Source organism: Oncorhynchus gorbuscha, linkage group LG06 (assembly GCF_021184085.1).
Source record: "Oncorhynchus gorbuscha isolate QuinsamMale2020 ecotype Even-year linkage group LG06, OgorEven_v1.0, whole genome shotgun sequence".
In the NCBI taxonomy this organism is placed as follows: Eukaryota; Metazoa; Chordata; class Actinopteri; order Salmoniformes; family Salmonidae; genus Oncorhynchus; species Oncorhynchus gorbuscha.
The window spans coordinates 5,681,921-5,704,740 of NC_060178.1; the positions used below are offsets into that span (position 1 = coordinate 5,681,921).

At 42.2% G+C, this 22,820-nt stretch overlaps 1 protein-coding gene across 6 annotated transcripts in view; it reads left to right on the forward strand.

Moving 5' to 3' along the window:
- The first annotated feature begins 6,528 nt into the window (after positions 1-6,528).
- LOC124037456 (acyl-CoA Delta-4 desaturase-like) overlaps positions 6,529-22,820 on the forward strand; it is a 20,894-nt gene continuing 4,602 nt past the window's right edge. For 2 of the 6 annotated variants that reach the window (XM_046352176.1, XM_046352181.1), the window contains exons 1-10: positions 6,529-6,684; positions 7,211-7,313; positions 7,674-7,985; positions 10,466-10,576; positions 16,757-16,954; positions 19,178-19,279; positions 19,626-19,751; positions 20,332-20,392; positions 20,516-20,592; positions 22,744-22,820. The exon at positions 22,744-22,820 is cut by the window's right edge and continues 21 nt beyond it. In XM_046352176.1, the coding sequence (XP_046208132.1) occupies positions 7,749-7,985; positions 10,466-10,576; positions 16,757-16,954; positions 19,178-19,279; positions 19,626-19,751; positions 20,332-20,392; positions 20,516-20,592; positions 22,744-22,820 (989 nt within the window). In that variant the 5' untranslated portion in view covers positions 6,529-6,684; positions 7,211-7,313; positions 7,674-7,748. Of the gene's footprint in view, positions 6,685-7,210; positions 7,314-7,489; positions 7,585-7,673; positions 7,986-10,465; positions 10,577-16,756; positions 16,955-19,177; positions 19,280-19,625; positions 19,752-20,331; positions 20,393-20,515; positions 20,593-22,743 lie in introns of all 6 variants that reach the window. The other 4 variants (XM_046352177.1, XM_046352178.1, XM_046352179.1 and 1 more) reach the window with 4 other exon arrangements.

Genomic DNA, 22,820 nt, shown 5'->3' on the forward strand with positions numbered 1-22,820 from the left:
ATTGTTTTCTAGATAGGGGAGAGGCCTGTCTGTGATAAGGAGATGCTCAGTATTCTCAGAACTCCCTGCCATCTCAAATCACTCAAACAAACAGCAACATTGGCTTATAAAAACTGATAAAACATCACAATGCCTCTGACCTAAATAGCTGTAGCATCTCCCTCCCTCCCTCACATCGGATGTTTGGGTTAAAGTTCAAGATAAGGTGTTGCTTTGGCAACGGGACATAAGGGGCCTGCTCAGAGAAAGCATTCGTAAGCAAATCCTCCATAGAGTAAGAAGGTATTGCTCCATATGATATGGTAGAGTGGTCATCTTACTGATGTTAGTCATTAGAGCAAAGTTTTATTGAAGTGTATGAAGGTTTATTCCTATCTTGTATGTGACTGGTGGTGGATGCTACTGGCGTGTGACTGGTGGTGCTGCAGGGAATGAAAATGGAGGAAAAAAACCACAACTTGTCCAGTTTCGTCCAAAGGCAGCACACTGTACCTTGGCTAAACCTTTATGGTCGGTACACTGTAACACATTACACTGTACCTTGGCTAAACCTTTATGGTCGGTACACTGTAACACATTACACTGTACCTTGGCTAAACCTTTATGGTCGGTACACTGTAACACATTACACTGTACCTTGGCTAACCCTTTACGGTCGGTACACTGTAACACATTACACTGTACCTTAGCTAACCCTTTATGGTCGGTACACTGTAACACATTACACTGTACCTTAGCTAACATTTTATGGTCGGTACACTGTAACACAGCTTGTTCTGAAATCGTTTCTGTTCTTACAAATGGATAGGTTTAGCATTCCTGCAACATGATTTTGTTGAAATATAATTTAATCTCTGAGAAATTAACCTAAAATTGATTGCCCAAAAATGTGGCATTTTAATTTATAGGATTCATATAATATTGAATGAATATAGTACCTAACATCCAATTTGGCCCAAACTATTTCTAACGATGACTTAGACATGAGGAATCCAAAGAAATGATCAAAAGCCACACATGGAGCCCACCACAAATGTTTGGTTTAGTTCATTTCTATTCAGTAGAAAGGGCGAAGGACGTATGTGAAACCCATCTGATCTTAATGATGACTGAGTGGAGTGATGGAGCTCTTAAAAAATCCACACGTAGCTAAAGTGAAGGATTCAATTGAAACTCCATCACGTTTGGAAACTCCGTCCCGTTTGGAAACTCCATCCCGTTTGGAAACTCCATCACGTTTGGAAAAACTCCATCACATTTGGAAACTCCATCACATTTGGAAACTCCATCACGTTTGGAAACTCCAACACGTTTGGAAACTCCAACACGTTTGGAAACTCCATCACGTTTGGAAACTCCAACACATTTGGAAACTCCAACACGGTTGGAAACTCCAACACATTTGGAAACTCCAACATGGAGTTGACGTCACATTTGGAAACTCCAACATGGTTGGAAACTCCAACACATTTGGAAACTCCATCACGTTTGGAAAAACTCCATCACATTTGGAAACTCCATCACATTTGCTGAGGTGAAGGATTCAGTCGAAGCCTTAGCGGGGAGGAAACTCCGTATTTAGCCATTTATGAGCTGAATGGCACAGTTGGGGCGGCAGGTAGCCAAGTGGTTAGAGTGGAGGGGCGGCAGGTAGCCTAGCGGTTAGAGTGGAGGGGCGGAAGGTAGCCTAGTGGTTAGAGTGGAGGGGCGGCAGGTAGCCTAGTGGTTAGAGTGGAGGGGCGGCAGGTAGCCAAGTGGTTAGAGTGGAGGGGCGTTGGACTTGTAACTGAAAGGTTGCAAGATCAAATCCCCTAGCTGACAAGGTAAAAACCTGTCGTTCTGCCCCTGAAAAAGGCAGTTAACCCACTGTTCTCAGGCCGTCATTGAAAATAAGAATTTGTTCTTTAACTGACTTGTTAAATAAAGGTAAAATAAAAGCTGTGGTTGGCTGGAGGAATTGTTGCATTTCCATTGTCATTTTTGTTACACTTGCTGCATTCAGTAGCATCTATGAATCACATTATTATGAACAGTATTGACGTCAAACGGGACAACCAAGGACACGGGTGGTTCCTAATGTGGTGAGATTCTCACGGGTGGTTCCTAATGTGGTGAGATACTCACGGGTGGTTCCTAATGTGGTGAGATACTCACGGGTGGTTCCTAATGTGGTGAGATACTCACGGGTGGTTCCTAATGTGCTGAGATACTCACGGGTGGTTCCTAATGTGGTGAGATACTCACGGGTGGTTCCTAATGTGGTGAGATACTCACGGGTGGTTCCTAATGTGGTGAGATACTCACGGGTGGTTCCTAATGTGGTGAGATACTCACGGGTGGTTCCTAATGTGGTGAGATACTCACGGGTGGTTCCTAATGTGGTGAGATACTCACGGGTGGTTCCTAATGTGGTGAGATTCTCACGGGTGGTTCCTAATGTGGTGAGATACTCACGGGTGGTTCCTAATGTGGTGAGATACTCACGGGTGGTTCCTAATGTGGTGAGATACTCACGGGTGGTTCCTAATGTGGTGAGATACTCACGGGTGGTTCCTAATGTGGTGAGATACTCACGGGTGGTTCCTAATGTGGTGAGATTCTCACGGGTGGTTCCTAATGTGGTGAGATTCTCACGGGTGGTTCCTAATGTGGTGAGATTCTCACGGGTGGTTCCAAATGTGGTGAGATTCTCACGGGTGGTTCCAAATGTGGTGAGATTCTCACGGGTGGTTCCTAATGTGGTGAGATTCTCACGGGTGGTTCCTAATGTGCTGAGATTCTCACGGGTGGTTCCTAATGTGGTGAGATACTCACGGGTGGTTCCTAATGTGGTGAGATTCTCACGGGTGGTTCCTAATGTGGTGAGATTCTCACGGGTGGTTCCTAATGTGGTGAGATACTCACGGGTGGTTCCTAATGTGGTGAGATACTCACGGGTGGTTCCTAATGTGGTGAGATACTCACGGGTGGTTCCTAATGTGGTGAGATTCTCACGGGTGGTTCCTAATGTGGTGAGATACTCACGGGTGGTTCCTAATGTGGTGAGATACTCACGGGTGGTTCCTAATGTGGTGAGATTCTCACGGGTGGTTCCTAATGTGGTGAGATACTCACGGGTGGTTCCTAATGTGGTGAGATTCTCACGGGTGGTTCCTAATGTGGTGAGATTCTCACGGGTGGTTCCTAATGTGGTGAGATTCTCCCTTGGTGACAGGCAGTGGTTGAGACAGCAGATGTTCTGACATTATATACTGCACTCTTTGAGTGAGGTAGTTAACAAACTAGGCCAGAGACACCAATAATCCTTAGCCAGCCCACAAGAATGGAATGGTCTGCTGTATCAAAGCTTTGGCCAAGTCAATAAAAATAGCAGCACAACATTGCTTAGAATCAAGGGCAATAGTGACATCACTGAGGACCTTCAAGGTTGCAGTGACACATCCATAACCTGAAAAGAAACCAGATTGCATACCAGAGAGAATACTATAGTCATCAAGAAAGCCAGTCAGTTAATTATTACGTTTTTCCAACACTTTTGATAAACAGGGCAAAATAGAAATAGACCTGTAACAGTTAGGATCAGATTGATCTCCCCCATTTCAATAAAAGACGGACCTTGGCTGCTTTCCAAGCAATGGGAAACTTCCCAGAGAGGAGAGACTGGTTAAAAATGGTCAGAGATAGGCTATGATAGGGGCAGCAACCTTGACGAAGAAAGGGTCTACTCGTAGCTGAAGTAAGTCATTTCATAAATCTATCAAGTGTAGAGTCTTGTTGCTCCTCATTACAAACCACAGTCCAGCTAATATTTGTTTACATCATCAACATCGGAATAATTTTCCTAGATATGGCTTCTATTTTATGATCAATACATCTGATGGATTTGGATACTGCTGTATTAGTAAAGATGTGATCAATACATGTTGATGATTTAAATTCCTGTGCTGTTTGTAACTACCCTGGTAGGTTGACTGATAACCTGATACAGGTGGCAGGCACTGGTTACAGTTTGAAGGTTTTTCTTGAGTGAGCAGCCAGTCAATATTTAGGTCAGTCAGAAAATATACTTCTCTGTTAATATCACATACATTATCAAGCATTTCACACATATTACCCAGATACTGACTGTTAGCACTTGGTGGTCTATAGCAGCTTCCCACCAGAACGAGCTTTCTGTGTGAAGTTTCGGGATATTGGCGGGAACTGAAACACGCTGTCGTACACGTCAATCCAGAGCATCCCAAACATGCTCAATGGGTGACATGTCTGGTGAGTATGCAGGCCATGGAAGAACTGGGACATTTTCAGTTTCCAGGAATTATGTACAGATCCTTGAGACATGGGGTCATTTATTATCATGCTGAACCATGAGGTGATGACGGTGGATGAATGGCACGACAATGGGCCTCAGGATCTTGTCACGGTATCTCTGTGCATTCAAACTGACATCAATAAAATGCAATTGTGTTCGACATCTGAAAGCTTATGCCTGCCAAACCCATAACCCCACCGCCACCATGGGGGCACTCTGTCCACAATTTTGACATCAGCAAACCACTTGCCCACATCATGCTATCTTCCCAGTACAGTTGAAACCAGAATTAATCCTTGAAGAGCACATTTCTCCAGCATGCCAGTGGCCATCGAATGTGAACTTTTGCCCACTGAAGTCAGTTACGATGACGAACTGCAGACAGGTCAAGGACCTGGTGAGGATGATGAATATGCAGATGAGCTTCCCTGAGACGGTTTCTTACGGTTTGTGCAGAAATGGTTTGGTTGTGCAAACCCACAGCTTTCATCACCTGTCCGGGTGGCTGGTCTCAGACGATCCCACAGGTGAAGAAGCTGGATGTAAAGGTCCTGGGCTGGTGTGGTTACACACGGTCCGCTGTTGTGAGGCCGGTTGGACGTACTGACAAATTCTCTAAAACAACGTTGGAGGCAGCTTATGGAAGAGAAATCAACATTAATTTCTCCGGCTACAGCTCTGGTGGACATTCCTGCAGTCTAGATGCCAATTGCACTCTCCCTCAAAACTTGAAACATCTGTGGCATTGTGTTGTGTGACAAAACTGCACATTTTAGAGTGGCCTTTTATTGTCCCCAGCACAAGGTGCACCTGTGTAATGATCATGCTGTTTAATCAGTTTATTGATATGCCACACCTGTCAGGTGGATGTATTATCTCCACAATGGAGAAATGCTCACTAGAAGGATGTAAACACATTTGTGCACAACATTTGAGAGAAATAAGCTTTTAATATGTATATAAAAATACAAATAAATTCTGCACATGAAACATTGGACCAATCAATGATTTACATGTTGCGTTTATATTTTTGCTCAGTCTACCAAAGTATAAGTCACAATAACCACAAAACCTAGCAGTCAAACAGGGAAATGGTTCCAATCATTTTCCCACCATTCATTGGTTCAGTGTTTCTAAAATCCCTCATGGGAAAAATTAATGGTGGAAAACAATGGGTACCATTTCACTGTTTGACCGCAAGGTTTTCTGGGTATTATGACACCTCCACTGTGTTGCTCTATTGCCTTTTTTAAAAATATCTAATTTATGTAGTTCCGTACCTGTCTATTAAAGTTATGTATTATATAATTTTACATAGTTCTGTCCTTCAGCTGTAATTACCTATTAATGTATTATGTTATGGTTTATGTATAAGGTGTTCCCTTGGCAACAGGACATCAGGGGACCTGCTCAGAGAAAGCATTCATATGCAAAGCCTCCGTAGAGTAAGAAGGTATCGCTCCATATGATATGGTAGTCTGGTCATCTTACTGATGTTAGTCATTAGAGCAAAGTGCTATTGAAGTGTATGAAGGTTTATTCCTATCTTGTATGTGACTGGTGGTGGATGCTACTGGCGTGTGAGTGTGGTGCGGGGAAATAAAAATGGATACGCAAATCAAGAACTCCGTTTAGACAACAGGAGGAAAAATCCATATCAAGGGGACTTTACTCATTTGATTAATGTACAAAGTCCGCGCACCATACCTTAGCTAACCCTTATGGGCTGTAGATTATAACTCGTTACACGAATAACGCAGTTAAATGAACCCTTCGTGACTGTAAAAGGGTAGCACGGAAAATGTTTTGGTTTAGTTAATTTCTATCCACTAGATAATGATGACTCGGGTCACATTTATTTAACGGATTGATGGATCTATAAAAAATATTTTAAAAAACACGTATGTAACTAAAGTGAAGAATTAAATGTTAAACTTGGAGTTGGAGAAAACACAAACGGTCCTATCTTCTTCGTGTGACAGTGTGAGCGCGTCCAAGAGCGTCCTGATTGGTTGGAATAGGCAAGCCTTTGACAGTCCTGAAGGCCAATCAGATTGATAGTGACGAACTTTTTTTTATACAATTCGAATAAACTGTTGTGAACCAATTGCAGATATGCCAGCGGTCTAGTGAAATAACCCCATTGGACGAGAGACTCGAATGATCGGCATGGAATTGTTTAGGGAACTTGTGGGTGGGTGAATGACCAGAGTGAGCTACAGTTAGTTATGTAACGAAATATACCGTTAATAGCCTACTGGTGATTTGATTGGATAGATGATGAGACGGGTGATCAGAAAGAAGTAAATGTATTTGCATGAATAGGACAAGGAGAGAGGAAAAGAGAGAGGATTGCACATCTGGAAATGTTGGTGAGTGCAGCTATTCTATTCATACTGTACCCACATCATCATCGTATAATTTAATTTACTTTAAATGTACTTTAATCTACTTTAATTTAATGTCATGTAGCCTGGGGATTTCTGCAAGGGATGACACGCCTATGGACTATTGGATTTTATCATGTGTGTCATTATACAGACATTAACATGAAACACTCATAAAGGTTTGCACTGTGTGTCATATAAAACTCGGGAAACATATGCGGAACAGAAGAGGAGTCCATGCCCACACAATGGCGCATCTCCGTATTCTTTATTATTTATTGATGAGAACATTTCAATGCTCTTTGTCTCTATACTAATATAGTGTTACAAATAAACATCGTGGAAAATGGCATCGATGCTCCACAGATTAGAATAGAAACTTCATACAGAATGCTACAGGTTTTCGTTATTAGATATTTTGAGCAACATTTTTAATTATTTGATGTTGGTAGAAAAGGAACTCCACAGAATTACAGGACCCAGACTGGCTGACATTCTTGCGCCTCTACAGGTATTCGTCATTCGATATTTTCAGCATCTGAATTGAACAACACATTTTGTTGTACAACGCTGTCTGGAAAACATCTCCCTTCCCTCTGGCAAAAGAATCGCAGGTTAGCCTTTTTCGTCATGAATGTTGTTCTGGAGGCAGCTCTGCAGAATGGTCACTAGCTAGCACAACCACAGTCATCAAATCAAATTTTAAACTTAACCCTAATCTTAAATTAAGACCAAAAAGCAAATGTTTGTTTTTATGAATGTTTTAATATAGCCAATTTTGACTTTGCAGCTGGCTTATCTAGGGGAAATCTCTCAGATCTGCCTCCAGGACAAGACTCATCCCAATAAACATCCAACTGTAGAAGAGTCACACCATTTCACCACGTAGGTGTGACTTGACTCAGACAGCATGATCTGATTCTGATTGCATTCCCTGACTTCCTCTCTGTACGTTGCATTTGACTGGTCCTCAGTGTGTTTCAGTTGGACAGACTGGACAGAGTGCAGCCGACACAGCGACGGTGTGAGTGGAGCAGAGAGAACCGAGGATGGGGGGCGGAGGTCAGCAGACGGAGTCAAGCGAGCCGGCCAAGGGTGACGGGGTTGGGCCCGGTGGAGGGCGAGGTGGCAGTGCAGTCTACACCTGGGAAGAGGTCCAGAAGCACTGCCACAGAAGCGACCAGTGGTTGGTCATCGACAGGAAGGTCTATAATATTACCCAGTGGGCGAAGAGACACCCGGGGGGCATCAGGGTCATCAGTCACTTTGCTGGAGAAGATGCCACGGTCAGTAGCCTAACTATGGAAGTTGTTGGTGAAATGTTCTCAAGTTATTCCAAGAAGACTGTTGCAAATGTTATAATGTTGTAGGTATGACATATTACAGTAGTTGTTAGTGGATCGTACATTATGACTCTATGACATATTACAGTAGTTGTTAGTGGATCGTACATTATGACTCTATTACATATTACACTAGTTGTTAGTGGATCGTACATTATGACTCTATTACATATTACACTAGTTGTTAGTGGATCGTACATTATGACTCTATTACATATTACACTAGTTGTTAGTGGATCGTACATTATGACTCTATTACATATTACACTAGTTGTTATTGGATCGTACATTATGACTCTATTACATATTACAGTAGTTGTTAGTGGATCGTACATTATGACTCTATTACATATTACACTAGTTGTTAGTGGATCGTACATTATGACTCTATTACATATTACACTAGTTGTTAGTGGATCGTACATTATGACTCTATTACATATTACACTAGTTGTTAGTGGATCGTACATTATGACTCTATGACATATTCCACTAGTTGTTAGTGGATCGTACATTATGACTCTATTACATATTACACTAGTTGTTAGTGGATCGTACATTATGACTCTATTACATATTACACTAGTTGTTAGTGGATCGTACATTATGACTCTATTACATATTACAGTAGTTGTTAGTGGATCGTACATTATGACTCTATTACATATTACACTAGTTGTTATTGGATCGTACATTATGACTCTATTACATATTACAGTAGTTGTTAGTGGATCGTACATTATGACTCTATTACATATTACACTAGTTGTTAGTGGATCGTACATTATGACTCTATTACATATTACAGTAGTTGTTAGTGGATCGTACATTATGACTCTATTACATATTACACTAGTTGTTAGTGGATCGTACATTATGACTCTATGACATATTACACTAGTTGTTAGTGGATCGTACATTATGACTCTATTACATATTACAGTAGTTGTTAGTGGATCGTACATTATGACTCTATTACATATTCCACTAGTTGTTAGTGGATCGTACATTATGACTCTATTACATATTACAGTAATTGTTAGTGGATTGTACATTGTGATAATGACATATTACACTAGTTGTTAGTGGATCGTACATTATGACTATGACATATTACACTAGTTGTTAGTGGATCGTACATTATGACTCTATTACATATTACAGTAGGTTTTAGTGGATCGTACATTATGACTCTATTACATATTACACTAGTTGTTAGTGGATCGTACATTATGACTCTATTACATATTACAGTAGTTGTTAGTGGATCGTACATTATGACTCTATTACATATTCCACTAGTTGTTAGTGGGATCGTACATTATGACTCTATGACATATTACACTAGTTGTTAGTGGATCGTACATTGACTCTATTACATATTACACTAGTTGTTAGTGGATCGTACATTGACTCTATTACATATTACAGTAGTTGTTAGTGGATCGTACATTATGACTCTATTACATATTACAGTAGTTGTTAGTGGATCGTACATTATGACTCTATTACATATTACAGTAGTTGTTAGTGGATCGTACATTATGACTCTATGACATATTACACTAGTTGTTAGTGGATCGTACATTATGACTCTATTACATATTACAGTAGTTGTTAGTGGATCGTACATTATGACTCTATTACATATTCCACTAGTTGTTAGTGGATCGTACATTATGACTCTATTACATATTACAGTAATTGTTAGTGGATTGTACATTGTGATAATGACATATTACACTAGTTGTTAGTGGATCGTACATTATGACTATGACATATTACACTAGTTGTTAGTGGATCGTACATTATGACTCTATTACATATTACAGTAGGTTTTAGTGGATCGTACATTATGACTCTATTACATATTACACTAGTTGTTAGTGGATCGTACATTATGACTCTATTACATATTACAGTAGTTGTTAGTGGATCGTACATTATGACTCTATTACATATTCCACTAGTTGTTAGTGGGATCGTACATTATGACTCTATGACATATTACACTAGTTGTTAGTGGATCGTACATTGACTCTATTACATATTACACTAGTTGTTAGTGGATCGTACATTGACTCTATTACATATTACAGTAGTTGTTAGTGGATCGTACATTATCATAATGACATATTACAGTAGTTGTTAGTGGATCGTACATTATGACTCTATTACATATTACAGTAGTTGTTAGAGGATCGTACATTATGACTCTATTACATATTACACTAGTTGTTAGTGGATCGTGCATTGCTGGATCCTAATTTCATGATAATCTCTTAACTAATCTCACAGTTAATTATTTAGTATTTAAGTGTACTTTTTAAAATATTTGTTAAATTATCTGAGAGACAAATAAAGGACATGAGGATATTTGCATATATTTCATTTGCATATTAATCTATGTCTCTAATTTCTAGGAAGCATTTTCCGCGTTCCATCCCGATCCTAATTTTGTCAGGAAGTTTCTGAAGCCGTTGCTGATTGGAGAGCTGGCACCGACAGAGCCCAGCCAGGACCAGGGGAAAAACGTGAGGAGGCCCATCTTTATCTCTCTCCCTCTATAGCATCACACCCATAACATACATCGTTGTAGGCTACATAATGAAACATAATGTGCAGCCTACAGCATCTCTCCCTCTGACACAGCACCACACCCACTCTAACATACTGTAGGTTTAGGTAGGGGCCCGGGGACCAACGTGAGGCCTGTCTTTCTCTGGCTGATAGGGAATTACATGCTTCTCAGACTGAATGCTGTACAGTTTCTACAATGTGTCAGAAGACCCGGGGACCAAGTCGTGTGTCATCTTCAGTCGTCTACTATAATAACTAGATCACATTATACCAGCCTGTCTATGTGCCCAGATGCCCCTATAACTAAATCACATTATACCAGCCTGTCTATATGCCCAGATGCCCCTATAACTAAATCACATTATACCAGCCTGTCTATATGCCCCTATAACTAAATCACATTATACCAGCCTGTCTATATGCCCAGATGCCCCTATAAATAGATCACATTATACCAGCCTGTCTATATGCCCCTATAACTAGATCACATTATACCAGCCTGTCTATGCCCAGATGCCCCTATAACTAAATCACATTATACCAGCCTGTCTATATGCCCAGATGCCCCTATAACTAAATCACATTATACCAGCCTGTCTATATGCCCCTATAACTAAATCACATTATACCAGCCTGTCTATATGCCCAGATGCCCCTATAACTAGATCACATTATACCAGCCTGTCTATATGCCCCTATAACTAGATCATTATACCAGCCTGTCTATGTGCCCAGATGCCCCTATAACTAAATCACATTATACCAGCCTATCTATGTGCCCAGATGCCCCTATAACTAAATCACATTATACCAGCCTGTCTATGTGCCCAGATGCCCCTATAACTAGGGCACATTATACCAGCCTGTCTATATGCCCAGATGCCCCTATAACTAGATCACATTATACCAGTCTGTCTATATGCCCCTATAACTAGATTACATTATACCAGCCTGTCTATATGCCCAGATGCCCCTATAACTAGATCACATTATACCAGCCTGTGTATATGCCCCTATAACTAGATCACCTTATAGCAGCCTGTCTATGTGCCCCTATAACTAGATCACATTATAGCAGCCTGTCTATATGCCCAGATTCCCTGCTGTCTGTTTACCTAATAAGGAGTCTTACATCTTATCCCGGTTCTCTTCAGCTTTCTGTTACTTCTTTTTCCTTACCCTTCTTCTTCCTCTTCTTCTTCCTCTTCTTCTTCTTCTTGAGCTGGTCTGCTCCACACAACTGTTTCAACTCCTGCTTGAGCACCTGTACAGTGCCAAAATCCTGGAAGGTGTCAACCATTGTACCAGTGCCTAAGAAGTCAGGAGCCAAATTACCAAATGGCCTTTGACCTTTGGCCCTCACACCCCTTTTGGCCTAACGCATGGAAATGGTTGTCAGTAAGCACCTTACCCTGTCCACAGCAGATCAACTGGACCCGTTACAGCCTATCAGCCACAGAAGGGGGATTGAGGATGCTACCCTGACCTTGGTGAACATGGTGGCTAGTCACCTTCAACATGCTAAATAATATAATCACATTTTATTTATTGATTTTAGTTCAGCTTTTAATACAATGCAAATCCACACACTGCTGAAATGACTACTCGACCTGAATGTCTACGGAGGCCTGGCAGGTTGGATCAAGGACTTTATAACTGACAGCCCACAGAGGGTCCTCATGAATGGGGCCCTCTCTGATGAACTGACCCTGAACACAGAGGGTCCTCATGAATGGGGCCCTCTCTGATGAGCTGACCCTGAACACAGAGGGTCCTCATGAATGGGGCCCTCTCTGATGACCTGACCCTGAACACAGAGGGTCCTCATGAATGGGGCCCTCTCTGATGAGCTGACCCTGAACACAGAGGGTCCTCATGAATGGGGCCCTCTCTGATGAGCTGACCCTGAACACAGAGGGTCCTCATGAATGGGGCCCTCTCTGATGAACTGACCCTGAACACAGAGGGTCCTCATGAATGGGGCCCTCTCTGATGAGCTGACCCTGAACACAGAGGGTCCTCATGAATGGGGCCCTCTCTGATGAGCTGACCCTGAACACAGGGGCTCCCCAGGGATGTGTCTTTTCACCATTGTTGTTGTTGTTCCCTATCTACACTAATGAGATAAAGATCTGAGGAAACAACGTGAGCCTTTTTACGTATGCGGAGGACATGGCTATAGCAGCTTTTTGTTTGTTTTAAAGATGCTTCGTCAGATGGGGACCGCTATTATAAACAGACCAACAACCTTCAAGACTAGTGTCGGTCAAGTGCCCTCCACATCAATGTGAAATAGACAAAGGAGCTGATCATTGATGGCAACGACTTACTAATGTCCCAACCACTGTCTCTGAACGACCAACCAGTAGAGGGGGTTGAGTGTTTTAAAACATCCAGGGACAGAAATTGACAGAGAAACTGAGTTTTACAGAGAATGCAGACTGTATTTGTTTTAAAGCAAGGCAACGTCTGTTCTTAAGCAGGAAATGAAAGGGGTTTGGAGTCAACCTGGAAGTTCTGGAGAGGGTGTACAGCAGCTTGGTGGAGAGCATCCTCACGTTCAATATGACAGTCTGGTAATCTGAGATGGTGGAGAGCATCCTCACGTTCAATATGACAGTCTGGTAATCTGAGATGGTGGAGAGCATCCTCACGTTCAATATGACAGTCTGGTAATCTGAGATGGTGGAGAGCATCGTCACGTTCAATATGACAGTCTGGTAATCTGAGATGGTGGAGAGCATCGTCACGTTCAATATGACAGTCTGGTAATCTGAGATGGTGGAGAGCATCCTCACGTTCAATATGACAGTCTGGTAATCTGAGATGGTGGAGAGCATCCTCACGTTCAATATGACAGTCTGGTAATCTGAGATGGTGGAGAGCAGTCTGGTAATCTGAGATGGTGGAGAGCATCATCACGTTCAATATGACAGTCTGGTAATCTGAGATGGTGGAGAGCATCGTCACGTTCAATATGACAGTCTGGTAATCTGAGATGGTGGAGAGCATCGTCACGTTCAATATGACAGTCTGGTAATCTGAGATGGTGGAGAGCATCCTCACGTTCAATATGACAGTCTGGTAATCTGAGATGGTGGAGAGCATCTGGTAATCTGAGATGGTGGAGAGCACGTTCAATATGACAGTCTGGTAATCTGAGATGGTGGAGAGCATCGTCACGTTCAATATGACAGTCTGGTAATCTGAGATGGTGGAGAGCATCGTCACGTTCAATATGACAGTCTGGTAATCTGAGATGGTGGAGAGCATCGTCACGTTCAATATGACAGTCTGGTTATCTGAGATGGTGGTCACATTCAATATGACAGTCTGGTAATCTGAGATGGTGGAGAGTCACGTTCAATATGACAGTCTGGTAATCTGAGATGGTGGAGAGCATCGTCACGTTCAATATGACAGTCTGGTAATCTGAGATGGTGGAGAGCATCGTCACGTTCAATATGACAGTCTGGTAATCTGAGATGGTGGAGAGCATCCTCACGTTCAATATGACAGTCTGGTAATCTGAGATGGTGGAGAGCATCGTCACGTTCAATATGACAGTCTGGTAATCTGAGAATGGAGAGCATGACAGTCTGGTAATCTGAGATGGTGGAGAGCATCCTCACGTTCAATATGACAGTCTGGTCCTCACTGGTAATCTGAGATGGTGGAGAGCATTCACGTTCAATATGACAGTCTGAGATCTGAGATGGAGAGCATCGTCACGTTCAATATGACAGTCTGGTAATCTGAGATGGTGGAGAGCATCGTCACGTTCAATATGACAGTCTGGTAATCTGAGATGGTGGAGAGCATCTGAGATGGTCACGTTCAATATGACAGTCTGGTAATCTGAGATGGTGGAGAGCATCGTCACGTTCAATATGACAGTCTGGTAATCTGAGATGGTGGAGAGCATCCTCACGTTCAATATGACAGTCTGGTAATCTGAGATGGTGGAGAGCATCCTCACGTTCAATATGACAGTCTGGTAATCTGAGATGGTGGAGAGCATCCTCACGTTCAATATGACAGTCTGGTAATCTGAGATGGTGGAGAGCATCCTCACGTTCAATATGACAGTCTGGTAATCTGAGATGGTGGAGAGCATCGTCACGTTCAATATGACAGTCTGGTAATCTGAGATGGTGGAGAGCATCCTCACGTTCAATATGACAGTCTGGTAATCTGAGATGGTGGAGAGCATCCTCACGTTCAATATGACAGTCTGGTAATCTGAGATGGTGGAGAGCATCCTCACGTTCAATATGACAGTCTGGTAATCTGAGATGGTGGAGAGCATCCTCACGTGGTCATTGTGAGTGAATGTATCAATGTCCTCTATGTTGTTAGTGTATGCAACATGATGGATGAACTGATTTAATTGTGTATGCTGTGCGAATGTACAGTTGAAGTCTGAAGTTTACATACACTTAGGTTGGAGTAATTTAAACTTGTTTTTCAACCACTCCACAAATGTCTTGTTAACAAACTATAGTTTTGGTAAGTCAGTTAGGACATCTACTTTGTGCATGAGACAATTAATTTTTCCAACAATTGTTTACAGACCGATTATTTCACTTATAATTCACTGCATCACAGTTCCAGTAGATCAGAAGTTTATATACACTAAGTTGACTGTGCCTTTAAACAGCTTGGAAAATTCTTCAAAATGATGTCATGGCTTTAGAAGCTTCTGATAGGCTAATTGACATAATTTGAGTCAAGGTGTACCTGTGGATGTATTTCAAGGCCTACCTTCAAACTCAGTGCCTCTTTGCTTGATATCATGGGAAAATCAAAAGAAATCAGCCAAGACCTCAGAAAAAAATTGTAGACCTCCACGAGTCTGGTTCATCCTTGGGAGCAAATTCCAAACTCCTGAAGGTACCACGTTCATCTGTACAAATAATAGTACGCAAGTATAAACACCATGAGACCACACAGCCGTCATACCGCTCAGGAAGGAGACGCATTCTGTCTCCTAGAGATGAACGTACTTTGGTGCGAAAAGTGCAAATCAATCCCAGAACAACAGCAAAGGACCTTGTGAAGATGCTGGAGGAAACGGGTACAAAAGTATCTACCTTGTCAGCTTGAACTTGCAACCTTTGGTTACTAGTCCAATGCTCTAAGCACAAGGCTACCCTGCCACCTGGTTAAATGTCTGGAATTGTGAAAATGGAGTTTATATGTATTTGGCTAAGGTGTATGTCACCTTCAGACTTCAGCTTAATGTGATTATTTTAATGAAAGTGATGCCAAACTAAAATGTCCATCCTGGATGTGGACAATAACGTTTTGTTATATTCTTCTTCTTCTTCTCTACAGGTTTCTCTTCTCAATTTACACTGTCGTCATCCCTGTTCTTATCCCTCTCCTTATCCCTGTCTTGTCCTTATCCCCCGCCTGTCCTTATCCCTCTACTGTCCTAATCCCTCCCTCTCCTTATCCCTCTCCTGTTCTTATCCCTCTCCAGTCCTTCTCCCTCTCCTGTCCTTATCCCCTCCTGTCCTTATCCCTCTCCTGTCCTTATCCCTCTCTTGTCCTTATCCCTCTCCTGTCCTTATCCCCCCTCTCCTTATCCCTCTCCTTATCCCTCTCCAGTCCTTCTCCCTCTCCTGTCCTTATCCCCCTCCTGTCCTTATCCCTCTCCTGTCCTTATCCCTCTCTTGTCCTTATCCCTGTCCTGTCCTTATCCCTGTCCTGTCCTTATCCCTCTCTTGTCCTTATCCCTGTCCTGTCCTTATCCCTGTCCTGTCCTTATCCCTCTCCTTATCCCTGTCCTGTCCTTATCCCTCTCCTGTCCTTATCCCTCTCCTGTCCTTATCCCTCTTCTTCTCCCTCTCCTGTCCTTATCCCTCTCCTGTCCTTATCCCTCTTCTTCTCGCTCTCCTGTCCTTATCCCTCTCCTGTCCTTATCCCTCTCCCTCTCCTGTCCTCTTCCTCCCCTCCACTCCCTCAATTCTCATCTCTCTACCATCATCATCCATCCTCTTGGTTCATCTACTTGGCTCTATCACAGTTTGTCTTTCTGCTATCTCCACGCCTCCTGAAATCAAGGACAGATTCATTGAGATAGACTTCATACGCCTGTATTGATTATTGATCACCTCTAACCCATACAGGCAGTACTGGTGCAGGACTTCCAGGCCCTGCGTGACCAAGTGGAGAGTGAGGGTCTCCTCCGTGCCAGCCCCCTCTTCTTCAGCCTCTACCTGGGCCACATCCTGCTACTAGAGGCCCTGGCTTTGGGCCTGCTCTGGGTCTGGGGGACCAGCTGGAGCCTCACACTGCTCTGTTCCCTCATGCTGGCCACGTCTCAGGTACCATTACAGTATTATTAGGGAGTACAAGAAGATAGTTGACAGGCAGATTCAAAGGTTAGGCATGGGGATCGAAGGTTAGGGTTAAGGTTATGGTATTAGGTTAGGGTTAAGATTAGGTTAGGGTTAAGATTAATGTTAGGGTTAAGGTTAGGTTTCGGATTAAGGTTAGAATTCGAGGATTAGTTTAGGATTAAGGTTAAGATTAGGTTTAGGATTACGGTTAGAATTAGACGAATAGATTAAAATGTAGGTTAGGGTAAGGGTTTAGGTCAGGTTTAAGATTTAATTAAATTAATACATTTATTTACCATTATTTAATTAGGCAAGTCAGTTAAGAACAAATTCTTATTTACATTGACGGCCTACCAAATGACAAAAGGCCTCCTGTGGTGACGGGGGCTGGGAAAAAATAATAAACTGTAATAATAATTTAAAAAAATATCGGACAAAACACATCACGACATGAGAGACAACACTACATAAACAGACCGAAGGCAACAACACAACATGGTAGCAACACAACATGACAACAACATGGTAGCAACACAACATGGCAACAACATGGTAGCAACACAACATGACAACAACATGGTAGCAACACAACATGACAACAACATGGTAGCAACACAACATGACAACAACATGGTAGCAACACAACATGACAACAACATGGTAGCAACACAACATGACAACAACATGGTAGCAACACAACATGACAACAACATGGTAGCAACACAACATGGCAACAACATGGTAGCAACACAACATGACAACAACATGGTAGCAACACAACATGGCAACAACATGGTAGCAACACAACATGACAACAACATGGTAGCAACACAACATGACAACAACATGGTAGCAACACAACATGACAACAACATGGTAGCAACACAACATGGCAGCAACACAACATGGCAGGAGCACAAAACATGGTACAAACATTATTTGGCACAAGACAACAGCACAAAAGGCAAGAAGGTAGATACAACAATGCATCACGAGAAGCTTATAATAAATACGCATCAACCAGTGGGTCTTGCAACAGGTTTACAGAGGAGTATAGAGTGCAGTGATGTGTCCTATAAAGAGCATTGGCGGCAAATCTGATGGCTGAAAGGTAAAGAACATCTAGCCACTCGAGAGCACCCATACCTGCCGATCTATAAATGATGTCTGCGTAATCTAGCATAGTTAGGATGGTCATCTGAATCAGGGTTAGAAAGTACTTGTATGAGGTGACTACCTGAAGCTCAAAACCCTCAGAGTAATCACACCAGTAGGAAGTGGGGCATTCTTCATACCAAACCATATGACAGAGAAATCCTGTTAGACACTAAGAAAGCTTTGTTGTGGAGCATTTAACACAAGTTCTGGGGAGGGGCCAGCTGAGTATAAGACTGTATCATCTGCATATAAATGGATAAGAGAGCTTCCATCTGACTGAGCTATGTTGTTGATGTAAATTGAGAAGAGCATGGGGCCTAGGATCGAGCCTTGGGGTACTCCCTTGGTGACAGGCAGTGGTTGAGACAGCAGATGTTCTGACATTATATACTGCGCTCTTTGAGTGAGGTAGTTAGCAAACTTGGCCAAAGGCCCCTCAGAGACACCAATACTCCTTAGCCGGCCCACAAGAATGGAATGGTCTACCGTATCAAAAGCTTTGGCCAAGTCAATAAAAATATCAGCACAACATTAATTAGAATCAAGGGCAATAGTAACATCATTGAGGACCTTCAATGTTGCAGTGACACATCCATAACTTGAAAAGAAACCAGATTGTATACCAGTGAGAATATTATAGACATCAAGAAAGCCAGTCAGTTGATTATTGAGAAGTTTTTCCAAACTTTTGATGAACAGGGCAAAATAGAAATAGGCCTTTAACAGTTAGGATCAGATTGATCTCCCCCTTTAAATAAAGGAGGAACTGTGGCTGCCTTCCAAGCAACGGGAACCTCCCCAGAAATGAGAGACAGGTTCAAAAGTTCAGAGAGAGGTTTGGTGATGATAGGGGCAGCAACCTTAAAGAAGAAAGGGTCTAAACCATCTGACTCAGATGTTTTTTTTTCTAGTTTCAGGAGCTCCCTTAGTACCTCGGACTCAGTGACTGCCTGCAGGGAGAAACTTTGTAGCGGGGCAGGGGGAGAAGAGAGAGAAGGTTACCAAACCATCTTTCAGACACCGTTCAAATTCTTTCTTTTTCCCTCTCAGGCCCAAGCTGGCTGGCTGCAGCATGACTACGGCCACCTGTCAGTCTGCAAGACATCCGGCTGGAACCACAAACTGCACAAGTTTGTCATTGGACACCTAAAGGTAGGCTGCTGGACAATGGCTGGACATTTGACAATATTGTTTCTTTAGGCGGATCTTCTGCTACTCTTTGGATAAGTTAACCGGACACCGTTTTAAACCTAGTCCTGAACTGAAAACCATTCTCAATGGATAATCAGCTTTGAAAGTACATTTTACTCCAGGACTATGTTAAGTCTTTGTTCAGGAAACTGTCCCTTTCACTTTCCTACATTCACCAGAGCAGTGTTACATTTCCAAGTTCACTGCTATACATTAGCCGTATTTTGTGTCGTGTCCAACAGGTGTAAGTTACAGTAAGTGTAATTGTGTGTACCATTAATAAGTAACAGTAGCTGTGTGTTTCCAGGGTGCCTCTGCTAACTGGTGGAACCATCGTCACTTCCAGCACCACGCTAAGCCCAACGTGTTTAGTAAAGATCCTGATATCAACTCACTACATGTCTTCGTCCTGGGAGACAAACAGCCTGTAGAGGTAGTTATCACTATAATATATTTGTGATTCCTGCCCCAACTGGACTCACAACCTAGTAGGTAGCCTAGTGGTGGGAGAGTTGGACTAATAACTGGAAGGTTGCAAGTTCAAATCCCCGAGCCCACAAGTTTCAAATCTGTCGTTCTGCCCCTGAACAGGCAGTTAACCCACTGTTCCTAGACCGTCATTGAAAATAAGAATTTGGTCTTAACTGACTTGCCTTGTTAAAAAAAATATTTAAAAAACGTAGTGCTTTGTGACCCATCTGACTTCCTGTCATATTTGAATAATAATCTAAATATTCATGTAATATTCAAATATCCATGTAATAGCTCATTAATTTAATGTAATATTCATGAAATAACCATGTAATAATATCCATGTAATAGCTCATTAACTTAATGTAATATTCATGAAACAACTATGTAATAATATCCATGTAATAGCTCATTAATTTAATGTAATATTCATGAAATAACCATGTAATAATATCCATGTAACGGTTTGTCTCAGTCGTGTTAAAACGGTATTCGTGTTTCTGTGTAAGACCCATCTGTCTCCTTGTCTCTGTCTATTGCAGTATGGTATAAAGAAGTTGAAGTACATGCCCTACCATCACCAACACCAGTACTTCTTCCTCAGTAAGTTGCTGAACACGTTTAGTGGATTTCTGTATAGAATCACATCAACTTCCATTGAACAGGTAAAAGACAGACCACTGTATGTAATGTATGTAATACCAATATTATCCTTCTGTGTTTCAGTTGGACCCCCACTAATCGTTCCAGTGTTTTTCAACATCCAGATATTCCGGACCATGTTTTCACAACGAGACTGGGTGGTGAGTTTTCATACCAACTAAATGTAGACTTAATCCTCTTCATTCTTATCTGGATCGTAAGGGCTTCCATGAGAGAGTAATATATATATATATATATATATATATATATATATATATATATATATATATATATATATATATATATATATATATATATATATATATATATATAGAGAGAGAGATATATAGAGAGAGAGATATATAGATATATATATATTATTTATTTATTTGACCTTTATTTAACCAGGTAAGCTAGTTGAGAACAAGTTCTCATTTCCAACTGCGACCTGGCCAAGTTAAGCAAAGCAGTGCGACACAAACAACACAGTTACACATGGAATAAACAAACAGACAGTCAATAACACAATAGAAGAGTCTATATACAGTGTGTGCAAATGAGGTAGGATAACGGAGGGAAGGCAATAATAATGGGGGTGACCAGAGAGAGATACCTGCTGGAGCGTGTGCTATGGGTGGGTGCTGCTATGGTGACCAGTGAGCTGAGATAAGGCGGGACTTTACCTAGCAAAGACTTATCGATGACCTGGAGCCAGTGGGTTTGGCGACGAATATGAAGCGAGGGCCAGCCAACGAGACCATACAGGTCACAGTGGTGGGTAGTATATGGGGCTTTGGTGACAAAACGGATGGCACTGTGATAGACTGCATCCAATTTGCTGAGTAGAGTGTTGGAGGCTATTTTGTAAATGACATCGCCGAAGTCAAAGATCGGTAGGATGGTCAGTTTTACAAGGGTATGTTTGGCAGCATGAGTGAAGGATGCTTTGTTGTGAAATAGGAAGCCGATTCTAGATATAATTTTGGATTGGAGATGCTTAATGTGAAGGAGAGTTTACAGTCTACACCTATTTGTAGTTGTGTTCTAAGTCAGAACGGGTGGACAGGTGCGGGCAGCGATTGGTTGAAGAGCAATGCATTTATTTTGTACTTGCATTTAAGAGCAGTTGGAGGCACGGAAGGAGAGTTGTGTGGCATTGAAGTTCGTCTGGAGGTTAGTTAACACAGTGTCCAAAGAAGGGCCAGAAGTATACAGAACTGTGTCGTCTGCGTAGAGGTGGATCAGAGAATCACCAGCAGCAAGAGTGACATCATTGATGTATACAGAGAAAATAGTCGGCCCGAGAATTGAACCCTGAGGCACCCCCATAGAGACTGCTAGAGGCCCGGACAACAGACCCTCCGATTTGACACACTGAACTCTGTCTGAGAAATAGTTGGTGATCCAGGCAAGGCAGTCATTTGAGAAACCAAGGCTGTTGAGTCTGCCAATAAGAATGTGGTGATTGACAGCGTCGAAAGCCTTGGCCAGGTCGATGAATACGGCTGAACAGTACTGTCTCTTATCGATGGCGGTTATGATATTGTTTAGGACCTTGAGCGTGGCTGAGGTGCACCCATGACCAGCTCTGAAACCAGATTGCATAGCGGAGAAGGTACGGTGGGATTCGAAATGGTCTGTGATCTGTTTGTTAACTTGGCTTTCGAAGACCTTAGAAAGATTATGCTCACACCTGGGGGCACTAAATCCTTGTTCGTTGCTCACTAAACGTAGCGAGCATAATACCACTACCACTGACTGTACCATCAGAAATGTCTAGCTTCCTAATCAACAGTGATAATTGTTGCTTTGCTAGGAACCCCAGACGTGGTCATGTCTGTCCGTAATACCAATCTTTGTCTCCTGTGAAGGATCTGGCGTGGTCATGTTTGTCCCTAATACCAATCTTTGTCTCCTGTGAAGGATATGGCGTGGTCATGTCTGTGTAGGAACCCCAGATGTATAATGTCTGGCCTAATACCAATCTTTGTCTCCTGTGAAGGATCTGGCGTGGTCATGTCTGTCCCTAATACCAATTTTTGTCTCCTGTGAACGATCTGGCGTGGTCATGTCTGTCCTAATACCAATCTTTGTCTCCTGTGAAGGATCTGGCGTGGTCATGTCTGTCCCTAATACCAATCTTTGTCTCCTGTGAAGGATCTGGTGTGGTCATGTCTGTCCCTAATACCAATCTTTGTCTCCTGTGAAGGATCTGGCGTGGTCATGTCTGTCCTAATACCAATCTTTGTCTCCTGTGAAGGATCTGGCGTGGTCATGTCTGTCCCTAATACCAATCTTTGTCTCCTGTGAAGGATCTGACGTGGTCGATGAGTTTCTACCTTCGCTTCTTCTGCTGTTACTATCCATTCTTTGGTTTCTTTGGCTCAGT